At 44.2% G+C, this 12,252-nt stretch overlaps 1 protein-coding gene across 1 annotated transcript; it reads left to right on the top strand.

Moving 5' to 3' along the window:
• The first annotated feature begins 7,393 nt into the window (after positions 1-7,393).
• On the top strand, positions 7,394-11,463 carry LOC147457114 (protein NUCLEAR FUSION DEFECTIVE 4-like). The gene is made up of 4 exons (XM_086512119.1): positions 7,394-8,125; positions 8,902-9,959; positions 10,361-10,820; positions 10,910-11,463. The coding sequence occupies exons 1-4, from the start codon at positions 7,763-7,765 to the stop codon at positions 11,147-11,149; spliced, it is 2,121 nt and encodes a 706-aa protein (XP_086368245.1). The 5' UTR covers positions 7,394-7,762; the 3' UTR covers positions 11,150-11,463.
• The last annotated feature ends 789 nt before the right edge of the window (positions 11,464-12,252 follow it).

The raw sequence follows: 12,252 nt of genomic DNA, 5'->3' as shown, positions 1-12,252 counted from the left end.
CTGAAAGGCAAGAGAGGAAACAAAGGAAGAAAAGGGCTAGGAAGAGGTCACCCTCTTCTCCTTCTTCTTCACCTTCCTCCTCTTCCGATGAAAGTTATGGCTATTCTTCTAGAGAATACAAGAGGGGAGGACATCGCAAATCATTTCCTGCATGGCGAAGGTCACAAAAGCTAAAGAAGTTCAAGGAGGGAGGAAAGAGTATCTCTTTTCTGACCTATGATGGCACCTTTGGTGCTACCGACAAAGTGTTGGCCTTCATCCAGCAATTTGATGCGGCCTTTGGGGACGAGGGCTTCACAGAGTCCTCCAAGCTACGCCATGTAGCTATGCACTTCCAAAAATCAGCTCGTCAATGGTGGGCTAGCCTTCGTGGCAATGGAGAAGCCCCAAAGACATGGAAAACTCTACGAGTTTCCATCATGAAGCAATTTCTTCCAAGTGATACTAAAGATAAAGTTCTTACCGAATGGCGCGGCTTGAAGCTTCTCTCTCATGAGTCTATCAACAAGTATGTAGACAAGTTTTGGGATTTACATCTCAAAGCTACTGTCTTTCAAAAGATAGACTTTGTCGAGCAAAGACAGCAATTCTGTGCGGGATTACCTGAAGAGATGGCCGAATACATCAACTCTCAACGGCCCAGTACTATTACCGAAGTAATCCACCGCACCATGGTTGCTTCACGCATCAATTTCCATCAAGGGGCTAGACGTAATGTCAAGCCCATGGAAAACAAAGATAAAAATGATGCAAAGGGGAAATCCAATGCTCAAAATAATTCCCAAGGCACTTCCAACAACAACAATCGGTCCAAGGAGAAGGGAGTTTACAAAGGTAAAAACAAGCTCTCTCCTGAAGAGCTTGAAGCTTTTTGCAAGGACCATAAGTGTTTCAAGTGTGGGGAACAAGGACATGGCTATCGTTCTTGCCCCAAGAAGAATACTCGCAATGAGACTCCTAGGGCTTCCACCATTGAAGCTCCAAAAGAGGATGCTCATTGCAAAGGATCATCACTTTCCTATGCGTGGGGAAAGGTAAGAGAGCATGATGCCTTCATCTTGTTTGACCCAGGCTCTACTCTCAACTTCATATCAATAGAGTTGGCCACCAAGTTGGACATTCAAGCTTTTGAGATGGGAGATATAGTAACAGCTGATGCAGATTTCAAGGGACAACAAGCCTCCGTTACTCTCTTGATTGGGAAGTTGAGGCTTCATGTCCAAAGCTATGTCGACAAAGAAGACTTCTTCATCTCTCCTCTCCAACATCAGGATGTTATCCTAGGGGCACCATGGTTTGATCGCATGGCTGCCAACATGAAGTTCCCTGAAAGGAGAATTTACTTCACCTACAGGGGAAAGAACATGTATATAGATGCTAGTGAGCGTGGTCGCACTATTCCACTTGTAAATCCTCTTTCTTTTGATAAATCAATGAAGAGCTCAGTTTCTGCGTACATGATTTATGTCAAAGAGTCTACTAAAAGCTAATAATGTTTCATCAAATGAAAATGATAGGAATCAAGAAGAGTTAGACGTGTCTACTTTTCTAAAAGGATTCCAAGATGTGTTCATCGATGATATCCCTATGGACCTACCTCCAAAACGAGGGGATGATGACCATCGTATTGAGCTCCTTCCAGGAAGCTCACCGCCTAACGAACCTCCTTATCGAGTCTCACAAGCTCAACAAGAGGAGATTATGAGGCAAGTACAGGAATTGGTAGACAAAAGGATTGTGAGGCCTAGTTCCTCTCCCTTTTGTTCTCCAGTTCTTTTAGTGCAAAAGAAAGATGGTACATACCGTATGTGTGTGGACTATCGAGCACTAAACCATATCACTATCAAAAACAGATTTCTCGTGCCTCGGGTAGAAGATCTGTTTGATAAGCTACAAGGCTCTACCTACTTCAGTAGGATTGACCTTAAGAGTGGCTATTATCAAATAAGGATAGTGGATGAAGATATCCTAAAGACCGCGTTTCGCACAACATTTGGTCTTTAGGAATATCTAGTCATGCCTTTTGGATTGACTAATGCACCATCGTCTCATGGAGAAAATTTTTAGACCATATCGTAAATTCACTGGAGTGTTCTTTGATGATATCATCATCTACTCCAAGTCTTTGGAGGAACATAAGCAACATCTCCAAGTGATTTTTCAAGCCTTGAGGGAGAACAAACTTTTTCTCAACCAAAAGAAAAGTGAATTCTTCCTTCAAGAGATTCAATATCTAGGTCATATTATCTCTCATGATGGTATTCGTATGGATCCATCAAAGTTAGAGGTAATAAAATCATGGCCTAACCCAAGGAATCTACATGAGCTAAGAAGCTTTATATGGTATGTGTGCATACTATAGACGCTTCATAGCAAAATTTTCTCAAGTAGCAGGACCACTACGCGACTTAACAAAGAAGAACGTTAAGTTTGTATGGACTGCTAAGGAGCAAAATGCTTTTGAAAAACTCAAAGAGAAGCTTACTTCCCAACCAATTGTCGTGCTTCCGGATCTCTCAAAAACATTTGAGGTCCAATGCGATGCTTGTGGTGATTGCCTTGGAGCGGTTTTGCTTCAAGAAGGGCATGCCATAGCATATGAGAGCCGAAGGCTCAATAGTGATGAACGAGTCTTGGGCATTTATGAAAAAGAGCTTTTAGCTGTTCTACATGCCCTAGATACATGGAAGCACTACCTATTGGGGACTCCATTTATCCTACGAACCGACCACCAAAGTCTCAAGTATTTCATGACGCAAACCAAACTTTCCGACAAACAAATGAGGTGGGCAAATTTTCTTTCGCAATTTAATTTCCATATTGCTCACATAGCTGGTAAGCAAAATCAAGTTGCCGATGCACTTTCACGACGACCAAAAGTTAATGCGGTATCTATAGCTACTCACAATGATCTATCCTCTATGATAGATGAGTATGCTACTGACCCTGACTTTAGAGACATAATGTCAGCCCTTGCTTTGGGGAAGAAAGAGGAACCATTCACCTTGCAGGATGGTTATCTTCTCCACGGCAATAGGCTATGTGTTACCCATTCCCTTCGTGAGAAGGTTATGTATGAATCCTATGCTCCTCCATATGCAGGGCATAGAGGTATTCAACCTACTCTTTGAGGAGTAGAGACGTATTTCTATTGGCCTACCATGAAAGTGGACATACAAGAGTATGTTTCAAAATGTGTAGTATGCAAAAAGACCAAGTATGATAGAGGGAAGCAACCTGGATTACTCCAGCCATTGCCTATTCCAAATTCACCATGGGAGAGTATATCCATGGATTTCATCTTTGGATTACCCAAGTCTATCCATGGGAATAGAGGAATATGGACAATAGTCGACAGGTTTAGCAAGCAAGCACATTTTATTCCTGTCAAAAAGACTATTAAGGCACATCAAATGGCAACTCTCTTCATATTTCAGATTTTCAAGCACCATGGATTACCCACATCCATCGTGTTAGATAGAGATCCTAGAATGACCAGTAATTTCTGGAAAGGTCTCTTTGAAAATCTAGGAACAAGATTGAATTTCTCTTCGGCCTATCACCCACAAACGGATGGCCAAAGTGAGATAGCCAATCTTACGATACTCGATCTACTCAAAACTTATGTTACCGAAGTAGATCAACGCTCACAATGGGAAAAGTATTTACCTCTAGTAGAGTATGCCTACAATAATACTGTACATACTTCTACGGGGAAAGCACCTTTCGAGATCATAGAGGGAAGACCTAAAAGTCCCTTGCTACTCAAAGTACATGGGAAGATCTTCGCCGCCGATGAGTATAGCCGTGACCTACAAGAATCTTTTCAAAAGATTAGGGAGGCTATAGCCATCTCTCAACAAAGGCAAAAAGCTGCTGCTGATAAGCCCAGAAGAGCCTTAATGTTCAAAGAAAATGATTGGGTCTTACTCAAGTTTCCTAAGGCTCGATTAAGGCAAATGACGGGCAAAAATCCTTCGGGCCATCAAAAGTATTATGCTAAACTATCAAAAAGATACTATGGTCCCTTTCAAATCTTGAAGCCCATCAATGAGACGGCTTATCAACTCAAGTTGCCCAACCATTGGCTTATACACAATGCCTTTCATGTAAGCTTGCTTAAGCCCTACAAAGGAGAGCCACCAACTGAACCAATTATTGAAGACCCTCCCGAAGTTGAAGACCAAGAAGAGGTGCTACAACCCGAAGCTGTCCTTCGGCATGAAGACAAGGTACTACAACATGGTAAGATAATCCGACGGTATCTTATTAAGTTCAAAAATTATCCTTTTGAAGATGCTAAATGGATGCAAGGAGTACAACTTAAGGATAGTATGAACCTTGTCAATGCTTACAATGCTACATTAGAGTACGCAAATGTACAAATTTCTTTTAAATGACTCATGTTTTTGTCTTATAAGACTAGTCCTTTTTTTAATTGTGCACAAATTTAACTAGTATGCATGCTTAGAATCATGTTTGTGATGACGACGTCTCTCAAACACCAAGTAGAATTTGTCACTCTACTTTGGAAGAATGAAATGGACTAAAGAGAAGACATGCCTGCGGCAGCTATGTCTCCCAAGCACCAAATGGATTAGTCATCCATCTTGGAAAGATGTCGTAGGGTAAAAAAGGGATCCTCTACCCGCTAAGTACGATTGACTAATGACTAAGCCTATAGCTCTTCTACCTCATAGTCGAGGACGACTATGATTTCAAGAGAGAGGTAATGTCATAAAATCTAATATCTAACCAACCCAAATGATTTTCTCATATTAAATTGATCACTTAATGTGGGAGAATAAACGGGAACAAGTGTTAAGATATAGATATGTGCTTATAGATCTATCTCAACACGGGGCCAATAGTAAAGGGGCCCAAATGGGAGATGGTCTATCAAGAGCAAGGCTAACCAATGGAGCATAAGACCTTAGGGTTAGCTTCATTGAAGACCTCCAATAATGTGTGTAAAAGTCCTTTGACCTTAGGTAAGCTAGGGCTGAGCTTGAGGTGGGAACCCGGCCCAAACTCGAGGTGCTTGTCGTGCTTGAGGTGCTTGTCCTGCTTGAGGTGCTTGATTAAGATGCTTGAGGTGCTTGACTAGCTCCATGCTTGAGGTGCTTGACTTGGTGCATGATTAAGGTGCTTGAGGTGCCTTGAGAAGCTTGCCTGAGATGCTTGTGGGAACACCCTCTACTTCAAGTGCTTAGTCATGCTTGATGACTAAGGGGCTTGCTCATCCAAAGTCAAAAAGATCCCTACAAGGAGGGGGGCGAGCCCACAAGGGGGGGGGATGAGAGAGAACACACACACACACACACACACACACACACACACACACACACACACACACACACACACAAGGGAAGCCCCAGCTTGAAGAGGCAGCAAGGACACTTGTCAAGTTCCTTCTCATGTTGCCCTCATGGTGTGCCTGAAACCTATTGGTTGGCCACCCAAGGGGTCCAATGATAATAAAGGATATTTAATTAATTGATTTTGCATTTATCAAGTCCTCTCTCTCAAAGGGGAAAGGGGGACACTTGTCCCAAGGCTATCTCTATTGCTTGTAATGGCTCCTGCTTGTGATTGGCTAGGCCTGGAGGGGTCCAATGAGCTTCAAGCATGAGCTACAAGGGGGGGTCGACCCAAGCAAGCTAGGGGGGTGCTTAGGGGGTATACTCACCCACACACACTCACAAACACTCTCATTGTGTACTATGCAAAGTGCAAGAGCTCCCTCTCTTTCTCCAAGCAAGTAGAGGTTGAGAGCCTACACCAACACTCTTGGCTATGGAGTGCAAATCCATCCAAGAGCCATGCTTCAATGCTTGAGCTTGCCATCTATTTCTTCTTCATTAATATGCTATTATGTATGCTAGCACAAGAGTTATGATAAGTGAGGAACTAGCTCTTTCTCGTATGAAATGTTTCTTCTTCCTCTTCCCTACCCTCAGTCCTTGCTAGCTCTCTCCACCTTCGAAGGTGTTTGAGGTCTTGGGACTGAGGCTTGGTATAGTTAAAGCTTTCTTCAAGTTTAGGTTTTGCTATGATGGTGATGCATGAAGCTTTCCATCTTCATTGCTTCACCTAAGTCACAAGGAACACAAAGAATGTATTGTAACAAGTCTCTCTTTATGGGAGAAATCATAATACAAATGCCTATTGGAGGGGGGACCGGCTCCACATAAATCTGGTCCTCAACTGTTGTCATGTTCTCTAAATTCTCTCTCTTGCAAAAGTATTGTCTATGCCAAGTTAACTAATTGCTATGATTATATTGCTATCTTCAATTATGTCTACCCGCTATGCTCACAAAATCATTTCTTGAAAGTACTCTCATTAAATTCCGCTACTCTCAAATTGAATAGGCAAATTCCATCACACACACACACACACACACACACACACACACACACAACACACAACGATTGTAGTAGGGCGCTCTCTCTCTCTCTCATCTCTCTCTGTGCACAACACGTTTGCAGAGCGGGTCTTTGCAGGGCAGCCAAGGGGCTTGGGCACGGAGGGGGTCTCTCTCTCTCTCTCTCTCTCTCTCTCACACACACACACACACACACACACACACACACACATTGTTGGAGTTGCAGGCGGCTATTGTTGCAGGTGAAGGGGGGAGACAGGTAGGGGTTTCTGTGCGCAGGTCTTCTCTCTGTGGACTGGCGAGGGCTCGGAGGTCGGAAGCCGACATGGAAAGGGGGGAGGCAGTCACGGCAGGGCTGAGCCAGACTCGTCACTATATGGCACGGCTCTAACCAGGGGGGATCTAAGGCCCAAATTTGGCGACGCGAGGCGGCTTTAATCTCGGCCGTCGAATCATGTAGTGAACTCGGGGTGAACTAGGGGTGAACTCGGGGCAAAAATGGCGCATCCCTAGTTCACCCGCCTCACGGGGTGTGGGTCGAACCTGGGACGTCTCGATTGCCACACGAATACCCTACCACCACGCTAGTGCGCGTCACTGTCCATGTTGGCATGGCACATGATCATATCCTAGTTTAGGCGCCCCTAGTTCACCCCCAGTTCACCCACCCCTAGCTTACCCGCCCCTAGTTCACCGTTAGTTCACCCTCAGTTCACCCCTAGTTCACTGTGTGATCTGACGGCGGAGATTAAAGCCGCCTTGCTCCCCAAATTTGAATCCTAGATCCCCTCTGACCCGGAGCCGTGCCATATAGTGACGAGGCTGGGCCAAGAGGCGCATGGACGTTGGGGGGAGAGAATATTGGGGGGGGGGGGGAGGGGGGTTGGGGGGGGAGGGGGGATATTCGGCAGCATCAATTAAGAAACTGACTTTCTATATTGGTGTGCCAAATATATGTCATATTAATTGTGCGTCCCATCATATAAGCTCTTTTCATGTGAAGAGAAGCAGAAGCCAACCCAAATACGCACACATGGATGATGGTAGCCATCTCGACACATTTTCCATCTGAGGGATACACACAGTCCCCCTCCTGGCCGTCTCCCTCCCTCGGCGCTACCTGGAGGGAAGCCCGTTTTTACACTCTTACTCGCCACGTCCACTCTGCTCCCAGCAGCAAATCGCCCATTTGGGTCCCCTCTGCCCCCGCCACCCCCCCTAATTCCTCCATAGCCGCTTTCCTTTGCTTCTACATCTGCCAAGCCCGGCGCAAACGTGAGTGGGTTTCTTTGCATATGCTGAAGTACCTTCCCATTCCCATACGCACCATTCCTGCTCACTCACGCACACTCACGCCTAGTGGCTCAGAGCACCATGCCATCTCCATCCTCTTCAGGTCCAGCTGCTCTGCCAAAGTCTCTGTTGGCAAGACTATGGGCCAGCAGATGGCTTGTACTCGTTGTATCCTTCTGGATACAAGCATGTGCAGGGATTGGGTACGCATTTGGGAGCTATTCTTCGCTGATCAAGAGCTCGCTCGGATATAATCAGCAGCGAATCAACATACTGGGCAATGCTAAGGATATTGGAGATGCAGTTGGGCTTATCTCCGGCTCTCTCTGCGAGATCTTACCTGTCTGGAGCATCTACTTCATTGGGGCAATCCAAAACCTCATCGGATATGGCTGGCTCTGGCTCATTGTCACCAACCAAGCGGCTGCTCTTCCCTTTTGGGCGGTATGTATGTGATCATGTTTTTTTAAAATAAAAAATCCGAGTGAAATTTTAGGCAATCTACAATAATGCAGAACAAAGCATCAGCTTAATGCTAGTGGATGGATGGAACCAAATCTATGGATGATCTCATGCCTTTTTGAAGTTGCTTAAGGATTGCCATAGTGAATGGTCTTGCACCATCTGCAATCCAATTACATGTTGTTAAATGTATTCCAAAGGCAAATTCATCTTCCTTGAGCTGCATTAAGGGTAATCAAGTGCTTGGTATCCAGAGATACTATTTAGTCCAAGCTATCTGCAACTGCATTCACAGAAAACCACCCTATTTTACTCTCTTTATTTCCATTCATGAAACTACCGTCACGCTTGTCACAGTTTTTTGGTCACTCCAATAATGCACTGATCATCACTCAAAGCCTACTAGCCAACTATAATATGACATCCGCATGTTTCCTGTATTGCCATCAGTTTATTTACGGCCTTGCTGAAAGCTGCATTCTCACTGTTCCTTTACTTATGGGATGTGCCTTTGTGAGCAAATGATTCATTGTTTACTGTCTACATCTTGGTCTTTTCCTTGCTGTAAATGCCATCCTTGTCGAGGGCCGGTCACTGTTGTGGTCTTTTGGTACACATCTGTAAACTATTGCTCATGCTTGACTCTTATTTGCATGTTGTCACAGGCATTTGTTGGAACGTGTGTTCTATGTAGCATCTTGTTGCAGTTTTGCAATCACTCTGTTTGTTTAAAGGCTGCGCCAATGTCTTTTTGCTAGATTTGTATTTTGATCTTCATTGGAACAAATGGTGAAACATACTTCAACACTGCATCACTGGTCACCAACGTGCGGAACTTTCCGAAAAGCAGAGGACATATCGTAGGCTTGTTGAAGGGCTTTACAGGGCTATGCAGTGCAATATTTACCCAAATCTACACCACATTTTTTGCTCCTGATGAGGCAGCATACCTTTTTATTGTTGCTGTAGGTCCAACTATGGTGGCACTCTTTGTTATGTTCATTGTCAGGCCTATCAAAGAGAAACCTGGCGACAGCACTCGCTCGGAGTCGATTGGTTTCACCTTCATATATGCGGACTGCTTGGTTTTGGCTGCATATTTAATGGGAGTGATGATACTACAAGATTTTATTGATGTGAGCTACTCGGTTAGCTTGACGTTTACCATAATTCTACTCTTCTTGGTTCTTCTCCCTCTAGCTACTCCTGTTGTATCATGGGTTGTACGGAAAAAAAACCCCTTCCATACATCAAGAAGCTCAATTGAAGAGAAGGCGCCCATCTCAACTTCTCAATTTGTTGAAGAAGACAAAGATGGTTCTGTCCCGCTTTTGTCAGAAGAGCCCATGTTGACTCCTGATAATGGCTTTACAAGCCAGGACTTGGGACAACCCTATTTTGGGTTAGGAAGCCGGGCGGGAAGCTTTGCAGGGTCAGTTGATTTTAGCGAGATGGAGGATGAGAAGCCTACCGATATTGATCTTCTCCCAGAGCCAGTGAGGAAGCAAAAAATAATGGAAATACGCAAGAGGATTGTTTTTGCAGCAGCAGAGGGTGCTGTGAGAGTGAAGAGGAAAAAGGGTCCCCGAAGAGGTGAAGATTTTACGTTGCTGCAGGGTTTGGTGAAAGCAGATTTTTGGCTTCTGTTTTTCGCCCTTGTTTGCGGCTCAGGGACGGGCTTGACAGTCATTGACAATATGGGGCAGATGAGTGAGTCACAGGGCTATGCAAATTCTAATGTTTTTGTCTCCATGTTAAGCATATGGAATTTCTTAGGCCGTCTCATCGGAGGCTCTGGTTCAGAACTTCTTGCAAGGTCAGTGCATTATCTGTTACTCTTCTTTTTTGGCCTACATAAGGCCTTAGTAAGCTTTGAACTCTTGGGAGCAATTGTGGACCGTTGGATAAAGCTTGCTAACTAGTGTCACATGCCTTAAAAAAAAAAAATCTTCCGATTTCTCTTGAAAGGGGCATTAACTAGGCATTGTCTTATGTAGGCCCCTGTGGTTAGGTAGTTGTCAGTTGGTTTTAATCAGTGAAAACAGCCCTGGTACTCCATGCCCCGGTCTTCTTTTAAGAGGATACAGCTAGAGCATTCCATGCTAGTTTATGTGGCGTATGTCCATGAAAGGGATGACACTAATTATTTTCTTATGGTTCCTGATCATGTAACAAAACATTGTGTCTCATGCTGCTGCTTTTGGTGCATTTTTGCAGAGGCTATGCACTTCCCCGATCCTGGGCATTATCGGTTTCTTTGTGTCTTATGGCAATTGGCAACATTCTCTTTGCTATGGCATGGCCTGGCACACTCTATGTAGGCACACTTTTGGTGGGAATTGGATATGGCTCTCATTGGGGCATTGTCCCGCCCATTCTCTCAGAGATATTTGGACTCAAAAATTTTGGCATGTTCTACAACTTTTATATTTTGTCTAGCCCTGTAGGCTCTCTGTTTTTCTCCGGCTTTTTGGCAGGCTATTTATATGATTTGGAGGCAGCAAAGCAACATTCAGCAGGTGTTACGTCAACTGAGCTGACATGCCTGGGAGCATCCTGTTTTCGTTTGACGTTCCTGATAATGACGGGAGTATGCGTCTTCGGGCTCTTTTTGACTGCTGTGGTGTCAATAAGGACCAGGACAGTGTACAAAACATTGTACGGGAAGCAAAATGTGGTAGGGTGACAGAAATGGATTACAGAGACAGGGATACTCTATGAAGAGAAGAGTGCGTTTTATAAAAAGTCAAAAGTGGGTGCGTGAAGCGCATCTGTGATGGCATGGCTATTCTCCGCTCTCTATACACGGAGACAACGCCTGTATCCGTGGCCTCTTTCTCAAACAAGGAGCTTACATTTATTCTTTTGATGCGGACAGCGAAAGGGGAGTTGGGCTTTGTGTATGTGGAGGATTCTTATATGTGCACAAAGGGGACAAGAAGGCATGTGTTGAGTCCTTGTGCCGTTGTTAACCGCAGTGAAGCATCAGAGTCCTGGCTGCTTTAGCGGTGCCCAGATTTTGAGCTATATAAAAAGCCTCTATTTACTTCAGTCATTGAACCTAGTAGATCCCTTCATATGTATTTGAAAGGCTCAACAAGGGTTTTTGGTAGCTGCCCAAACTAAGCCGTTGTAGATTGAGTCATTGGAAGATTTGGCAAAATAGTGCGAGTTCCTGAGTTGGTTTTGTAAGTTTTCACATGTAATGCATTGATTTGTTCGTTCCTTCTGTTTGCAAGTGCTGCCTAGTGGGGCATGAGCATTTTTTCCATATTGTAATCAGATTTTCTCAAGGTATTTTCACTTCCCGCTTCATCTTCTCAGTCTGTCTTTTTACCTGAACTTCTTTGCAACTGTTGTCATGATGACTGACCTTTGGTGTATATAGTTCATTAAAGAGAGAGAGAGAGAGAGAGAGAGAGAGAGAGAGAGAGAGAGAGAATCTTTAGTGTGATCTCATGTTAGTTCTTAAATGGGACTAGGATGTTGAGATCTCGATTCTCACACTTGCCACTGTATGGAATCCCATGGAGCCAATTGTGGCAAAGGACTTGTAGAAAGCGATCATTGTCAGGCAAGTGGAAAACAGATAGATTTTATCTTCTTAGGAGATTAGTATTTGGGGCATAGTCCACTACCAATATCAATCTTCTCAGCCTAAATCTGAGTCCAAATTGCCTTTTGGGAGGGTCAGCTACAATATCTAGTTTAGATAGAAGAAAACTTCCATTGCCATTGTCTTCTGTCAGGAGTAATCTTCCACCTCCGGTTAGGAGTGACATGCAGAGAGAGGACTATTTTGTGTCCAGCTTTGGGATGGGGGATAACTTGAAATTCCCTCCATTGCAACAGGTTTAAATTCAAAGGCCCGTAACAGCCGATTTTATCCATTCTGGTTGAAGGAGAACTTGACTTGATGAGTTTCTCCTTGGTGAGCCACCTAACTTGAGTAGACTCAATTACTGGTCCAACATCTCAACCCAATTTTACTTGTATTCAAATTCTAGTTCACATAACTGTGAAGTCAAGTCAAATTGGCCAAAGATCAGTGTCTTTTTGGAAACATAACTTTTGCCTACAGTGGATCATGGGTTGATTGGCTACACCTC

This window comes from Adiantum capillus-veneris, chromosome 5 (assembly GCF_014529385.1).
Source record: "Adiantum capillus-veneris isolate H3 chromosome 5, ASM1452938v2, whole genome shotgun sequence".
Lineage (NCBI taxonomy): Eukaryota > Viridiplantae > Streptophyta > Polypodiopsida > Polypodiales > Pteridaceae > Adiantum > Adiantum capillus-veneris.
This window is presented reverse-complemented; position numbering and strand designations above follow the sequence as displayed.